This window comes from Eptatretus burgeri, chromosome 14, assembly GCF_056783735.1.
Source record: "Eptatretus burgeri isolate ZD-2024b chromosome 14, Ebu_testis_v1, whole genome shotgun sequence".
NCBI classification, from domain to species: Eukaryota; Metazoa; Chordata; class Myxini; order Myxiniformes; family Myxinidae; genus Eptatretus; species Eptatretus burgeri.
This window is the reverse complement of record NC_140974.1, coordinates 45893188-45911038: the sequence shown is the minus strand read 5'-3', so window position 1 is coordinate 45911038 and position 17851 is coordinate 45893188. Positions and strand designations below refer to the sequence as shown.

Genomic DNA, 17851 nt, shown 5'->3' with positions numbered 1-17851 from the left:
AACCAGACCAGAGGGGAGAGCGAGCAGTACTCCACCAGGCTGCACATGAAAGCTTTGTATGTGGTCAGGAGCTCAGGTGTGCCAAGGAAGGACCTTCTACGACGGAGGATGTCCAGTCGGCGACTGGCTTTGGAGGCCAGTTTGGAAATGTAGCTTTCCCAGGAGAGATAATGGCAGATAGTGAGAGTGGCAGGGAGTTAACTGCCATAGTGAGACTCAAAACGTTGAATGAAAGGACTTCAAGAGGATTGTTGAGAAAGTATATGGGGGAGGGGGGGGTCCAGACCTTCCTTTCGGAGACATAGTGAAGCTCGCACTGAGTCCTTCTCAAGACTTTGCAGAGTATGTATTGTTTGAATACCATCTATTTTCAGTAAGTAATGTGCAAACTCGACCCACCCATTGGGAGGGGGTGGGGTTACTCTGCGAGTTATAAAATAAAAAGTCAACCCAGATTTCCTTCATAGTTTCATATAATCGATGACTGCCCAAGATAAAATATTAATTTAATGCTTACCTCACTCAGGGTACAATGTTTGCTTTAATAGAATCAATGCTCACCTTGCTTACAATGAGAAAAGTTTGAGTCAAATCATCATTCCAAACAAAAAAAAAACTGACTGTTTTTAAAGACATTATAAAGGACACAAAGAACAGTCATGAAGAACTAATGTAACAAATTAGATGGGATGATATAATAGACACTGCATAAAATGGCGGCAAACCCCTGAATCGATTTATTTAAATGCCTTTAAGCCCCTTTCAACCTTTATTTACATTCAATTAAACACTTGAACACTGGAGAACACAGATCGCCTCAATAATACTTTCAAGAACCATGCTATATAATCGATATATAGCATGAGAGGGCATCAATAAAGCCTCCATCACCTAAGCTGTGACTCAATGTCATCTCATTACAGTGTATTAGGGTGATTTATAAGACTGATTCAGTAATGGTAAAATTCCAGAATTTTTAAACGATCTTAAAAATCATCATTTTATTATCATTGAAGTATATACTTCAACACTGCATGTGGTATAGTCTTCTATGAGCTCTCTCATTGTTATTGCTATTTGTTAATGTACAGTACGAAAAAATAAATTTAAACACTCATTTAGAAGCATTCTCCATTGAGGGGGTGGGGGATGAAGAATGAGCAAGATGATCTCAAGACGTGTTGCATTTAATGATACGTGTTATTGTAAAACAAGAATCTTCCACAACGTCCTTCTCTAACAAACCATTCAATTAGTCTAATGCAAGTAAGGTACCAAAGAAAAAAAAACTTTGCATTCTAACTTTTTGATGACGTACATGATAGGATACAGCTCCTGATGCGAGTGCAGCCAACATGGCAGCGGCTGATGGTGTGTGCTGCGAAGCGTCACCTGAGAGCCATATGCTATAACAGGTGGCTGTCCCTGTGTCACACGTGCCAGCCCACCCTGTACACATAATAATCGGTCAACATTTAGACATTCAAAGAACAGACTACATTATCATGGAAAACTTAGAAGCAACTAATATAAATGCATCATGTAGATTGTCGATCAAGTTCAAAAAATATATATATCGCAGTAATGGCCTCACAATGGCATTAACTCGTAGTGGAAAGGAGGTAACAGTTATTTTTTTTTCTACAGGGACTAAGTAAGGTACGTGGGGGAATTGCAACACAAATCACACACACACCCACACACACACACACACACACACACACACACACACACACACACACACACACACACACACACACACACACACACACACACACACACACACACACACACACACACACACACACACCCACACACACACACACACAATATAATTTAAAGGCTTGCTGTAAATGATGTGAATTTCACAACATACTACATTCAACTTCCTTTAAGTTGTAAACCTCAAAACATGTTTTCACCCCTGTCTGTCTACGAACAGGATATCTCAAAATGTTGTGGACGGATTGAGACGAAATTTCATGCAGAGGTTGGATATGTGACAAGGACGAAATGATTAGATTTTGGTGAAGATCCGGATACGCAAATTTTTTAAGTGATTCTTCGCCACTGAGAGATAGGGCCAAAACTATATGTAGCAGGATGTCACAAAAAAGTTATGGATGGATTCAGACGAAACTTGGTGGACAGGTTGGGTGTGACAAGGAAGAATTGATTCAATTTTGGTGAAGATCCGAATCTGGATAAAATAATTTTTAAATGATTTTTCAAGACAAAAACCGATATATAACATGATATCTCAAAAAAGTTGTAGACATGACAAAACTAGGAGACTGCTTTCCAAAGTGATTTTTTTTCATCACAGGAAGTGATTATTTTGTTTTTTTACATTACTGGAAGTGATTTGAAAACTTTTTCTGGAAGTTTTTTTTTTCTTTCATTCATAACTCAAAGTGATTATTTATTTATTTCTCAAAGTTCATATTTTATATTCCTGAAAGTGATTTTTTTTTCATGAGAGGGAGTGGTTATTTTGTTTTTTTACATTATCGGAAGTGATTTTAAAACTTTTTCCAGAAGATTTTTTCTTCTTTTATTCATAAACAAAAGTGATTATTTATTTATTTATTTCCCAAAGTGATTTTTTTTTATACTTCCGAAAGTGATTTTTTTCCATGACAGGAAGTGGTTATTTTGTTTTTTTACATTACCGGAAGTCATTTTAAAACTTTTTCCGGAAGTTATTTTGATGAGTTGGTTGGATGAGTTGGTTAGGTGACGAGAACAAGCTGATTCAATTTTGGTTCAGCTCTGGATCCAGATCTGGCCGATCAGTGGGATGTAAAACGTAAACTGTTCAGCCTGGCAGAGGAATGCGCTATACCGAGTGCCGCTCTAGTTACTTCTGCCACCAAGGTTTGGTGGAGGTTATGTTTTCTGTCTGTGAACAGGATATCTCAAAAAGTTGTGGACGATTTGGAAGAAATTTGACAAGTTGGGTGTAGGACGAGGACGAATGGATTCAATTTTGGTGAGGATCCAAATCTGGATCCGGATATGAGAATTCTTTAATTTCTTGAAGTGATTCTTCACCATCGAGAGATAGGACCAAAAACGATAAACAGTGTGGCATATCTCAAACAAGTTGTGGACAGACTCAGATGAAACTTTGTGGATGAGTTGGATAGGTGACAAGAACAAGCCGATTCAACTTTGGAGGTCCTCATCCAGAACCGGCCAATCAGTGGGACACGAAGCAAACTGTTCAGCCTGGCAGGGATACGCGTTCTACCGAGTGCTGTTGTTGTTTCACCACAGAAGAGCTTTTTCCCTCCGCCACCACCGAAGGTGAAAGAGGTTATATTTTCATCCCTTTCTGTCTGTCTGTTTGTTTTTCTGTCTGTGTGCAGGATATCCCAAAAAGTTTGATGGATCCAGATGAAATTTTGAGGACAGGTTGGGTGTGTGACAAGGATGAACCGATTAGATTTTAGTGAAGATGCGGATCTAGCTACTGGAATTTTTTAGTTACTATTACGGGCCCGTAGTGGCGGGCCCGTAGGGGCGGGCCCGTAGGTGCGAAAACGATGACTGGATTGGGGCATTATTTCAATTAGATCGGACCAACCGTATCATAAATGGCCATAACTTGGGAAACATCTGGGAAACATACTCAGGTCCCCAGCGTCAATTGTGACATCATATCAAATGAAGAAGAATTGTGACGCCCTCTCTCTCTCTCGCCCCCCCTCCTCTCTCGCCCCTCCTCTCTCCCCCTCTCTTGAATTGTGACGTCCCCTCTCTCTCACCCCCCTCTTTCCCCCCACTCTCCCTCCCCTCTCTCGCCACCTCTCTCGCCCCCCCTCTCTCCCCTAGTCTCACCCCTCCTCTATTCCCCCTCTCTCCCCCTAGTCTCGCCCCTCCTCTCTCCCCTAGTCTCGCCCCTCCTCTCTCCCACCTCCTCTCTTCCCCTCCCTCTCCCCCTCTCTCTTGCCCCCTCTCTCTTGCCCCTCCTCTATCCCCCCTAGTCTCGCCCTTCCTCTCTCCCCTCTCCTCTCTCGCCCCCATTCTCATCCCCCCTCTCCCGTCCCCCTCTTTCGCAGATATTGGTCGACAGATAAATGGCCGTAACTTGGGAACTGCTCGTCCGATTAATATCAAACCTTGAAACGGCACATCCACGGGTCCCCAGCAATATTCCTGGCATGTTTCAATCAGATCGGACCGTCAATCATGCAAAATAAATAAAAATAATAAATAAAAATAATAAATAAATAAACATTCATTGTGACGTCATTCGTGACGTCATAGCACCGTGTCTTGTCATTGGTCGACAGATAAATGGCCGTAACTTGGGAACCGCTTGTCCGATTAATATCAAACCTTGAAAAGGCACATCAGCGTGTCCCCAGCAATATTCCTGGCAAGTTTCAATCAGATCGGACCGTCAATCGTGCAAATAAAATAAAAAATAAAAAATAAATAAGCATTAATTGTGACGTCATTCGTGATGTCATAGCACCGTGTCTTGTCATTGGTCGACAGATAAATGACCGTAACTTGGGAACCGCTTGTCCGATTGATATCAAACCTTGAAAAGGCACATCAACGGGTCCCCGGCAATATTCCTGGCAAGTTTCAATCCGATCGGACCGGTGATCATCCGGTTATTAATAATTTGGGAAAAAAATTGGCATGATAAGGTGACAAGGTGGAACGACACCTTCAGCTGCCATATATACACCTTTTCAACACTGAAAAAGCAGTAAAATGGCCGGAACTTGGGAACCGCTTGTCCGATTGATATCAAACCTCGAAAAGGCACATCTGCGGGGCCCTGGCAATATTCCTGGCAAGTTTCAATCAGATCGGACCGGCGGTCATCGAGAAACGGCGGTCGCAGAGACACACACACACACACACACACACACACACACACACACACACACACACACACACACACACACACACACACACACACACACACACACACACACACACACACACACACACACACACACACACACTGCTGGAATTATAGATAGATGCTCCATCATTGAGATAGGGCTAAACTGATATGTTGTTGCGAATTTGGAAGCTTACTGCACACAACAGCCAGGTCCTATAGATCAGCTATATTGGTAAGTATGTGTTTCTAGTTAGGGACCCGTCCTATGTTTAACGGGTGATTAATTGTACGTGCGCTGTGAGTTATTTTATTGTTAGGATTTTTACATTTTAAACTTCAACAACAATGCCCATCTTCGCTTCTTCACCATCGGCCTTTCCCACACGCATGCATGTCAAGTACAGCCGTGGTCGGAGTCCAATGTGCCAGGCGGGGTTTCTTTGGACGTTGGCGTCTTGGATTCCGCTCCAAATACGGGCATGGCGCCCCTCTCAGCCAATTGGAGGGGTGCGAGCACGTCTGCCGCCTCTCGGCCAATAGGGAGCCAATGCAACATATTGCTGCTCGACTTCCTGGTCGAGGGGTGGAGACATGAGCACCCCCCCCCCCCGACCAATCTCGGACGGCTGGGAGATCACCCGACACGCCTGTCCAATGAGGAGGGGAATGACATGAGACAGATCCCTCCCACCTGTGAAGAAAAAGGGATAATTGTGTGGGCGCGACCCGGTGAGAGAGTCTTCCCGCCGTGAATCGCCTGCCTGCGAGCCGGAGGAGAATCGCTTGCCTGCCTGCCCAGCTGACTTGCTTTGCCAGTGGAGCATGCCAGCGCCCGATGCAACCCTCCGTACCTGGTGCTTGCAGCAGCATCGTATTGTGGGTTCGAGTCCCGCCTGGCCAGATCGTCGAGAACCGCACGAAGCGGCAAGGTCCAAGCCAGATTCTTACCTCCAGCTCACCTTCCCTCCGAGCTGGGGGTATCAATAAAGGCCGCGGCCACCATTTCTTTTTGGGGGGTGTGTGTCTGCGTGTGGGCTTGCTTTTAAGTAGAAACATTTAAGTGTCGTGTGTGTAAATTGCATTCCTTTTATTCGGTTAACTCTGCCTTCCTGCGTGCTCCCCTGCCCCAATATAAATAAATATCCCTTTTGTTAAATGTTCCAGCTCGTTTCTGTGTTTCTTTCATTGGCTTAGCACAGTGTGTATTGAGAAATAGCGAGGCCGTTTGCGCTGTAAAATTGTTCATTTGAACTGACGGGCCTTGGTAACCTCCACTCGGGTTACACACGGTTTGGGCACGGTAACGGCTCGTTCCGCTCGAGGTCCGTCGAGGGTGTGAATTCCCCGGTAGCTTTGCCCGCGTGGCTAATGAGGTATATTGATGTTGGGCAATTGACCCTACCCCACGCGGTCGAATTATTGGCGATTCATGGTCCAGTAAGGGACACGTGCTTTTCAGACTTATCCGAGAGTCACGACCTCAATTCCGGTGTGTTTGGTGAAGCCGACTCTACTGCTCCCTCTAGCGGTCGTGCTCGCCACAGATACCCGGCCCTGCAACAATATAACACGATAGCTCAAAAAGTTGTGGATGGATTTGGACGAAACTTGGTGGACACGTTGGGTGTGTGACAAAGACAAATTGATTCGATTTTGGTGAAGATCCAAATCCGAGGATTGTTTAATTTCTAAATAATTCTTCACCTTTGATAGTTTGGGCCAAAACGATATATAGCATGATATTTCAAAATGTATTGGGCCCGATATGTTCGCGTGGATCAAGCATTACGTGGCGGAGGTATGCGCTCTTGCGAGTGCCCCTCTCGTTATGAATGTTGCTATCTAAGAAAGGCATTCATATCATGAAGAATGGAAAAGCATCTCGTTTATCAAATAATTATCCTGAGCTTGCGAAGCGAAAGACAGGGTTTAGTGATTGGTCGCGTACGTGTCTGCTTTTTGAAAAATCATTTTCTCAGCAACCGTTAGTCTGATTGACATGAAATTTTCCAAATAGGTGCACCTCCTCCTGTAAAATTTTGGTCATAATTAATATATTATAGATCACGTGGTCGAGGCACCATGTTGAAAAAAACAAAAATAAAAAATAATAAAAATAAATAAAGCTGCACCACGACATCTCCGAAACTGCTCCATGGAATTTTTTTTTTTTTACACTTGGCTCATTGTGAAGTGTTGCCCATGTGGAATAAGATTTGCTAATGATGATGTCATCAATGCCTTCATTATAACGTCATAATTCGACAAGTGCAACGCTTGATCTGGTCAGTATGAAAAATATTTATCTGCAATTGTTGGTCCAATGGACACAATTTTCACCATTGAAGCACCTCCTCCTGAATAATTTTTCAATGATAAATATGACATCATATGTCACGTGGTGCAGGCGCCATCTTGGAAAACCTGAAAAAACTTCACCCCTCTATATCTGTGAAACCACTCCATTGAAAAAATTGAAACATGGCTCATTGTAATGTACTCCCCATGGGGAATAAGATATGTTAATGATGATGTCGAATTGTGACATCATAATGAAGGCACCGATGACAAGAACGCTTGATTTGATAACAAATGAATTTTTTTTTTACCTGGGCAATGCTGAAGTTAAAGCACTCTTCCCACTGGTCGGTAAATTTGCCCTCCATCCCTTCTCTCCCTCTCCCTCCCCAAAACAGAGGGGCCTGTCAAAGCCTGCCACAGTGTTTGAGACATTTCTAGCAGGAAGGTACATCAGGACAAACAGGAGGGTGGGGGGGGGTAGGGGAGCAGGACGTGGGAATGGGGAGGGATGAGGGAGGGGTTAAAGCACTCTTTGCACAGGTAAATTTGTCTTCTTTCCTTTTCCTTCATGCCAAAAATGTAGGGGCCTGTGAAAGTAGGAAAAATAATAACCAGAGGGAGCCAGGGACAGTGTGTGAGGGGAAACATTTCTAGCAGCAAGAGACATACGGCCAGGGTGAAGGGGGTGGGAGAGGAGGTTGTGCTGAGGGGTGTTGGGATGAACGGGTGGACGAACGAGAAGTTTCCTGTTACAGCCGAAATAAAGTTTGATAAAAAAAATACCATCAGAGATGGGGAATCCCCCGCCATTGAAAAATAATTGAAATCAAATAACCAGTTTTCCATTTATTACAAAAAACATCTTTTTCAAGATGGCCGTCCGAGTCGGCCATATTGGAGCCGGCCACGCCCAAAATCAATAGGGTTCTTCCTTTTCAGGTGGTACACGTGACCCAAATTTCATATCGATATGGTGAACAGTTTATGAGTTATCGGACTCACAGCTATAAATGTTGACGCCATAAATGTTGACGCCCAGCCAGCCAGTCGGACGACCGCCCCAGTCAGCCTTCTTGGATCCGGCCACGCCCAAAATCAATAGGGTTCTTCCTTTTCAGGTGGTACATGTGACCCAAATTTCAAATCGATATGGTGAAAAAAAATCTTTTTCAAGATGGCCGCCCCAGTCAGCCATCTTGGATCTGGCCATGCCCAAAATCAATGGGGTCTTCCTTTTCAGGTGGTACATGTGTGACCCAAATTTCAAATCGATATGGCGAACAGTTTATGAGTTATCGCACTCGCAGCTATAAATGTTGACGCCATAAATGTTGACGCCCAGCCAGCCAGCCGAACGACCGCCCCAGTCGGCCATCTTGGATCCGGCCATGCCCAAAATCAATAGCATTCTTCCTTTTCAGGTGGTACATTTGTGACCCAAATTTCAAATCGATATGGCAAACAGTTTATGAGTTATCGCATTCACAGCTATAAATGTTGACGCCCAGCCAGCCAGCTGGACGACCACCCCAGTCGGCCATCTTGGATCCGGCCATGCCCAAAATCAATAGGGTTCTTCCTTTTCAGGTGGTACATGTGTCACCCAAATTTCAAATCGATATGGTGAAAATTTTTTATTTTCAAGCCCAGTCGGCCATCTTGGATCTGGCCATGCCAAAAATCAATAGGGTTCTTCCTTTTCAGGTGGTACATGTGTCACCCAAATTTCAAATTGATATGGCAAACAGTTTATGAGTTATCGCACTCAGCTATAAATGTTGACGCCATAAATGTTGACGCACAGCCAGCCAGCTGGACGACCGCCCCAGTCGGCCATCTTGGATCCGGCCACGCCCAAAATCAATAGGGTTCTTCCTTTTCAGGTGGTACATGTGTGACCCAAATTTCAAATCGATATGGCGAACAGTTTATGAGTTATCGCACTCACAGCTATAAATGTTGACGCCCAGCCAGCCGGACGGACGGATGGACAGCTGGCCCGGGTGATAACAATATCCCCCTTCCGCACGCGGCAGGGGATAAAAATTTAATCATACTGTATGTCACCGGTCTGGCAGCCTTATTGGATCTACGCAAAAAAACTTTAAAAACCTTCTTCTCTTAAACCGCTTAACAGATCAATGCAAAACTTTAACTAATTCATCAACTATCCATGGGAAATATAGTTTAATAAAAGTGACATTATCGGTCATAAGTCTGACAGCCATATTGGATCAAAGAAAGAAAAAAAAAAACCTTACAAAGCAGAAGAGTTGACTTGCTCCAAGTCCTCAAAACTGCACAGGGTAAGTATGCTATGAATACCATCTAGTTTGTTGTGAAATTGATGATGGTTGATATAGATTTGTAATTCTAAAAAAGAAACAAGTGCGAGTTTGGTTTTCCTTTTGGATATATATCATGATGAAGCTGATCAAATACAAACCCATCATCCATTGCCAATAAATTATCCACAAATCTAAATGTGTTTCTACACCTTCGCACGGTTAGACTTTTTCCTGCTCATTTTTTGAACCCAATCAGACTTCTACATGTACAGAAACAAATTTGCAAAGAAAGGGGCTGGATCTGAACCCACTGTTTGCTGGAGTGCGCACGCACGCTCGCACACTCAATCAGAATCGAGCCACAGACCTCCCAGACTCAGAGCAGACACTTTAGCCATTATGCCACTGAGTAAAAAGGATTAAGTTTACCCTGCCCCAATATCTGCAGCATCGTATGGAGGTTTGTCAAATAATGCCACAACCATTCTAGTCTTTAGGAGATACAAGATGAAAAAAACAAAAAACATGGTTAGCAATGTGTACCTCAAGACTGGCTTGGAAGGCACTCGTCATCATGTGGTCATGAGGTCCAGCATGCCACAGCAGATTAAAGTGAAGGCAAAACATTGAGAGGTAGAGCACAGCTGGCCAAACCACCATTCCCAGGAGCTGGGCCAGAATGTGGCACGTTATGCGTAGCTGAGGATACAGGGCAATGGCGTGTTAAACACAAGAAGGGCAGATTCACCTTTTGGAAATTAAATGGTCCAAAATATTAAGTGGTTGCTGGAGACATGAAGAGTTGGACTGCAGATGGTCAACTCAATTTTAAAAATGGTGACCTTGCATAAAAACTACTTGCACCCCAAGCCTCCATGGAATAAGTGGGATGTGAAAAAAAAAAATCAAGTAATGAGTTTGGCTCCTCAACCGTACTGGTTTGTGATATTAAAATGGCTGTCATGGAATGTCATAATATAATCCATGTTGGATTTGACATATTAAGAAGAACTGAAGCACAAACAAACCATCAGAATCTAAATTGGTTTTGGTAACAAAAATATTTTTAAAAAATTACACAATAAGTATATTTGCACACCTTTATACGGAACACCGTGAGCAGTCTCACATGTTTACACAAAACACATTTTACTTATCCTCCAGAACCGCTGAATGCTATGTGGCCTTGTGGACAAAGGACATTTGGGGATACAAAACCTAACTAGACTCTGGAAAAGGAAGGTGATGAAGGGGAGAAAGGCAGGAAGGGGAAAACACACCAACAATAGGACTGGCATAATGCAAAAAGCAAGGGAATGGACAAAGGAAAATTGAAGAGGGAAGGAAATATACCTGATAGATAAAAGGGTGGGTTTTGATGTGTGAGAGAGAAGGTAGAAAATGTGTGTATGCCATGTGTGTTTCTTACATTTTTAAGAGCTTTAACTTAGAGTAATCAGTTCAGACTGAGAATGTCTGGACTCAACTACATTAACACTCCACACATGTAGATCAAGGCATGCATACCATACACCCCCCCCCCCTTTGTAATATTTTGAGATTTCCTTCAGCTGCAGATTGATTGGACCCTCAAGACTTATTAAAACAGCAAATTTTCACCAACTTACATTTGACAAGGATCGGTCACCAATGATGCCCCAGGTCTCTGTAGCACCAAAAATCATCAGAAGGAAGCAGGTGAACAGACCTACATATTTTATGCTAAAACACACAAAACCATTCTCTCAGATTATGTACATTGAGAAAGTGACAAATGCCAGCACTGTACTTGCAATGACACCAAGACTTTTATGTTTAGTCTTAAGTGTTTCCTGAATAAAAGGTGCATGAGAGGATGACTTCAAAGACCTCAGGAATGAATATGACATTATAAATGATCAAATTAAAATGGTACATTTTGGGATCTGAAACTTGACTGATTTATCTTACCTATTCAGATTATTCCAAATAGTTGGTGGTCAAAATCCAACTTTCTCTGGTATGGTGGTGTCAGTATCGAGAATTATTTTTGCAATAATGGCTACAAAAACATTTTATTTAACAAAGATTGTTAGGGAGAACTGCTGTCTTTGCATTTAGACAACCCAGCAATTTATTACCTCATGCACGCAAAGCGAAAAGCAGGGTTAAGCAATAAGTTCACTTCTGTCTGTCCATATACAAATGGCAGTTTATGATCAAGGAACAACTTGATTTAATTAAATGTTATATTTTGAACAAGAATAAGAAAACGAACATACAGCTTAGCAGTACTTTGGCTCTGAATTTGACTCGATCACACATGCGTAGAGGAGTGAGATACTTTTATTTATTTATTTTTAGTCTGCCTGCCTGGCAGTCAAGATTGAAAATCATTCCAAAAAGGAAACACTGTTTAAAGGACATCACAAAAGACACAAACAACAGGCATGAATAACTAATGTAACGTGTTAAATAAGATGGTGAAACACAAACTGTGTCAGCGGGAGTAAACTTCCGAAATTCATTTTTTCTTCGACCTTTAAAACGATTATTTTATTTCAATGGAATTATATACTTGAACACTGTAAAACACCAATCTCCTTGTTGCCGCTTCCAAAAACCTCCAGTTTTGCAGTAATTTGGACGTGTTGAACAGGTGTTAAATGTTAACCAAAAAAAAAAGAAGAAAAAAAGGTGGTGTATAAGAATGGTGCATCATACAAGAACTGCATGGTGTATAAGAAGTACAAGAACTGGTGTATAAGAACTGCATCATTGGTAGTAAACTTCCAGAATAATATATATTTGTTTTTTTACAACCTTTAAAATCGTATTTCTTTTCAATTTAATTATATACTAGAACACTACGTGGGGTAAGCTGTTCTATGAACTCTCAAGTTCACACTGATATTACCACAGAAGTGATTTGGGATGTTTGATGTTAGGGCTGACAGGTGACATTCTGGAGTCCAAATTAATAGACAGTCTGGCATTCTACCATCAGAAACTAAACGGACAAAAAAAGGACAAGTGTTTTCTTGGCAGATATACTGTATGTACATGCATTTACAAACAAACGTCAATGACATCAAGAAACATTATGTTGAACTTAATCTGAACAAACAACATGTGAAAATGAAGAAACGCAAGCTATAATTATCCGAAATAAACATATTTGAATGATTTTACAAAAACTAAAAGAAAATAACAGTAATTAAAGTGTTTTTGCAAAATAGTCAATGCTTTAGTTAACCAGAGAGTTCATAGAACACCTTACCCCACAAAGTCTTGAGAAAAAGAACATGAGAAGGGTCTTTTAAACTCTTGATTTGCATTTTCGAGCACGATCTACACTTCCTACAAGATCAAGCTGAATCTCGATATCTCCCCGTTGCGTGAGCAGCAAATTTGATTGGTCGAGATGGCATGAAATGGCATAATATTTTGTCCAAGTCCTGCCCAACTGGAGGATTTGGAAGTACCAAGAAAGCAATTTGGGTTCTGCAGTGCTCAAGTATACAATTCAGTTGAAACAAAATAAAGTTTTAAAAGCTGGAGGAAAAAAAATTCCCAAAGTTTACCACCATATTTTTTATTTTATTTCATTATTTTTTGCATACATAGTCAAAGTTAATGGAAGAGCTAGTATTAGTACACTTGATGGATCAAAACACTACAGGAGAAAAAGAACGGCAGAGATGGGGGAAACACCTGCAGCAGAGCTGAAGGCCAAGACAGGGGGAGGCGGACAAACGATGGGTGTGGGGAGGAATGGAGAGCAGGAGAAGATGCATGAGGTGGACAAGATGGATACAAAAGGGAACTCTCAGGAGGGAAAACTCGAAATTTGGAAATAGGAGGGATTTGAGTGGAGCAGGCAATTAACAAGGGTAGAAAAGATCATGGTTTTGGATTGGGGATGATCTGAGATGGTGGTGAACAGCTGTCGTGAAGACCTGTAAACTTTGGAATGATTTTCAATTTTTGTTTTTCCACCACTTTGTTAAACACATGAAATTGGTATTCATGCCTGTTGTTTGTGTCCTTTATGACATCCCTATAAAAACAGTAGGATTCCTGTTTGGAATGATTTTCAATTTTGATTGATTGTAATAAAGGCAAACAGAAACAATTAACTTACTCCTTTGTGAACATGCAGACGAGATTCCGTACAATTTGCCAAATTCAGAGACAAAATACTGCTAAACTGCAGGTTTGTGTTCTACAGTCCTCAAAATATAGCATCCAACTGAAATCAAGTTTTTCCTCCATCATAAACTGACGTCTGTAGACAGACAGACAAAGTGAACCAATTGCTTCACCCCACTTTTTGCTTCGCGCGCATGGTAATAAGCAAAGCAACAGGGCCTCATGGAAGTTTAAAAGCAAAAATGCACTCATACCCAACAGCAGCAGACATCGCCATCCCACAGAGGAGAAGCCAAGCCCACCAAGCTCGAGAGAAAGGCCTACACAGAATGGCATAGCAAATGTAAGTTGAGAATGAAAATAACAAAACTTGCAAGTGATGTGGCAGCGATTGAAGTGAAAAAAAAACCAAAGTGATGTACCGAGTTTTCTGCGTATTGCGAAACTTGAGGAAAGCCACAATGGCTAAGAAGGAAAAGCAGATCAGCATGGACTCCATGAGCATAAATCGAGACTGTGTTAGAAGAGCATTGTCTAGTGTAAAAACAAAAACAAAATTATGAGAGAACAGCAGCAGGTACACATGGAGCAGTATAAACTAGAGTCCCTTTATAGAGAGAGTAGCGACAACTAACGATTTGACGCCATTTTGAGTCCCTTCAGTGCGGTGCGCGTGTGGAGCCGCCGTATGGCGCTAGTGCATTGAACCGTGTATTCCATTATGTTCTCTATGTATGAGAGATGGGAATGGTCTTTTCCATGTTGATAATGAACAAATTATGTGATGATGACAAAATAGAAGATTTATGACAACTAAGAGCCATATGATAAAGAAGAAATTCACAGAACTGGTTGTGATTTAACAGTCACAGATATTTAGAACCATGACAAAGAAGGAATGACCTAGACAAGTACACGTGCTGCTTATTTCAGCCTCATTTTAATTTCAGGGAGGCGAGAGTGAGACTCAAACTCTCACCTCCCTGCTTATACATGTACATGTACATGTACAATACAATGTTAAGAGTTATCTTTGTATTTCTGCAGTTGTTTGACCATGTTTATCGTGTGTGGGTATATATTTGTGTTTGTTTAATTTTCATATTTAAATTATTAATCTAAACTTTGCTGCATGTTGCCGATCATATATTAATCCCACCAAAAATAGATTAGCCCACCCTGCCCGGCCCCCTCATTCCCCCTCTCTCTCTCTCACACACAATCTTTAATACATAAACAAATTACATATTTGCAATCACACACACACATACATACACGCATGAACTAATGCACACGAATACAAATTATGAATTGAAAGTCACACACACAAACACAAACACAAGTTAATGTCCTCACACATTCAAATCAACAGAAATAAATACATACATTCAATGCATGCCCCCACCCCCCTCCCCCCGAAGGTAAAAGCCAGTTCCGACCATTCTACACTCATAAGTTAGATGGGCTACCTTCTATGCTTCTATGGGGTGTTGACCTGTTTAGTATCCTGAGATCTGGCAGTCTACACCCACACCAATAGATTTTAAATCTTTGGTATAACCTACTCTTAAAAGCTAGGGTTAGGGTTTAGGGTTAGGGTTAGATTTAGGTTTAGTGTCAGGTTTAGGGTTAGGGTTTGGGTCAGAATTAGGGTTAGTGTTGACCCTAACCCTGCCTTTGAAGAGTGGGCCGCGTTAGCCTGGATCCGTTCTCCGTTCATTCGTCTTTGTTTTGACTTTAGTTTGACTTTCACTTTGAGTCTGAGTCTGACTTTGGAGACATGATCTAGACCCTATATTAATTGATCTAGCTCGAAGACTCGAACTCAAACTTAATTTTAAATAAAGATGCCTTCCCCTTGAAGTGCTAATTAATCCACGAGCAATGGATAACAAGCCTGGAAAGCCAAAGCAAAGGCCAGTCTCACTCGCAGCACACAAATATACGCATATGGGACCATTAACACCATCACACTGACCTGGCAGAGAACTGATGAAGAAGTTGCTTTCCATCCAACACGACTGACTCTGTTCTCCCAGATTTTCCGTCTTTTAGCATCTGATGGAAATCTATACATCTTGAATCCCTTCTCCGTTCTATTTGTGCACCCAAAGGCGCAACAACCTGCCATTTTGTCGTAAAATCGATGTAAAACACGAATGAGAACGCTGCGTACTGCGGGAACGTTAAATGGCTGACTGATATGCGTCCGATCCTGTCCGCGATGGACTCAAAATGGCTCCACACAATCACGTGACTAGATTTTTTCCGGACCCTCTATGTCGCTACTCTCTCTATAAAGGGACTCTAGTATAAACCTCACAATACACAGATAAGGAATAGTTTTAAATGCTAACTAAAATAAAAAAAAAATTCACCAAAATTGAATCAATTCGTCCTTGTCACACACCCAAGATGTCATGTGTCCACCAAGTTTCGTCTGAATCTGTCCACAACTTTTTGAGATACCGTGGTGTGTGTGTGTGTGTGTGTGTGTGTGTGTGTGTGTGTGTGTGTGTGTGTGTGTGTGTGTGTGTGTGTATATATATATATATATATATATATATATATATATATATATATATATATATATATATATATATATATATATATATTGTTACGGTTGTGGAAATTTGCAAACCACCATTCAGGTCCCGTAGGTGAGATATCTCTTAAGTACATGTGTAGTTAGCCCAAATCCGTTGTCTCGAGGGAATTTATGTGATCCATCCGGGCTGCGACGGTTTGAGTAAGTCGTTTTTCTTTCCCTATCTTTTATTTAAAACGGACGAAAACTGCCAAAGATGCTGGTGGGTTTTTCGCACCATTCTTCTCCGCGCTTGGTGTGAGGGAGGATAAGGGGGAGGGGCAGCTCACCGCCGATTGGTGGATGACCAGCGTGAGGCGGTCGGGGTGAGGGAACGCCCCTCTTCGAGAACCTTCTCGAAGGAGGGTGGAGCCGAAAACGGGGGCGGAGTAAAGGGCGGAGCCCAGGGGGGATAAAAAGTCGGACACAGAAGGAGCGCTGTTGTTGCTCTTGCTCTCTTCCTGTCTTCCGGCTCGCTCGTCCTCTTCTCTTCCTGGTAGCCGCTGGCCTGGTCTTTTGTGGGGCGGTCCCGAGACCCCGCTGGCGGGACGGAGCGTCTGCCATTCCCCACACCGCGACCTCGAGCAACAACGTTTCCTCTCCCCCCCCCTTCTATCCGCGCTGGGAAACTCCGTCCGTGGCGTCGAGCGGCCAACACGTGCCGGCACGAGGCACGCCGGAGAGGACTCGCCTACCCCACCAGGGCATGGAGTCGTGGCCAGGCGCGACCACGTCGACAGACGTGGGAGAGGGACTCGACGGCCCAAAGGGAAGCCACCATTTTCTTTTTCGGGTTTTTGTCTGGATCTTGTGGCGCCGTGTCTTGTAAAGTAGAACTGTTTAAGTGTTTCCATGTGTCGGTCTTATTCGGTTGTAGCTCTGCATTGCTGCTTTTGTTTGTGTTGATATATGTGCATTTTGACTGTTTGGCTGTATATGTGTGCTCTCCGTGTGTCGTGTAAATAAAGTGCTTGCATGTTGAACTTTGCCAGTTTCACTTCGTCCCCTTCCTTTTAATTGACCCTCCATCCTGCTTCACGTAAAGGGTTCGTAGTGGGCTTAATACACCCGATAATTAATCGGAACCATCGAGGCCGACGATAACACTGTTCGGTTATCACTGTAGCACGGAACGGACCGCTTAAGCGGTTCGTGTCCGGAGTCGGCCTGCGGCGAGGTACGATCGCCCGGTCGACCATCCGCGCAGGAATAGGTAGATCGAATTTGGCGAGCAACCCTATCCTGCGCGGGTGGGCAATTGGCACGGTCGTGGTGGGGTTAAATCCCCCACCCGTGACTAGCTCCCGGCGTTGTTCCGAGAGGGTCACGACAGAATTGTCCGTTCCGGTGGGCGAGGCGCCCGCCATTCGAGTCGAGCGGCCCACCGCACGCGAATTCGCCACAATATATATATATATATATATATATATATATATATATATATATATATATATATATATATATATATATATATATATATATATATATATATATATATATAATTTTGGGCCCTATCTCTCAATGGTGAAGAATCACTAAAAATTCTCGTAGTCGGACCCGGATCTTCCCCAAAATCTAATCAGTTCATCCTTGTCACACACCGAACCTGCCCATGAGATTTCATCCGAATCCGTCAACAACTTTTTGAGATATCCTGCACACAAACAAACAAAG

The 17851-nt window shown here is 42.6% G+C and overlaps 1 protein-coding gene across 17 annotated transcripts in view; it reads right to left on the bottom strand.

Moving 5' to 3' along the window:
- Positions 1-17851, bottom strand: part of POMT1 (protein O-mannosyltransferase 1) — a 127824-nt gene that overhangs the window by 86290 nt on the left and 23683 nt on the right. For 16 of the 17 annotated variants that reach the window (XR_015051190.1, XM_085854639.1, XM_085854653.1 and 13 more), the window contains 5 exons: positions 14013-14124; positions 13845-13910; positions 11088-11181; positions 10003-10158; positions 1319-1449 (listed from right to left, as the gene is read on the bottom strand). Coding sequence is in view for 16 of the 17 variants with exons in the window: in XM_085854639.1 (XP_085710765.1) it covers positions 1319-1449; positions 10003-10158; positions 11088-11181; positions 13845-13910; positions 14013-14124 (559 nt within the window). In the remaining variant the exon portion in view is untranslated. The remainder of the gene's footprint in view (positions 1-1318; positions 1450-10002; positions 10159-11087; positions 11182-13844; positions 13911-14012; positions 14125-17851) is intronic. The other variant, XM_085854642.1, reaches the window with a different exon arrangement.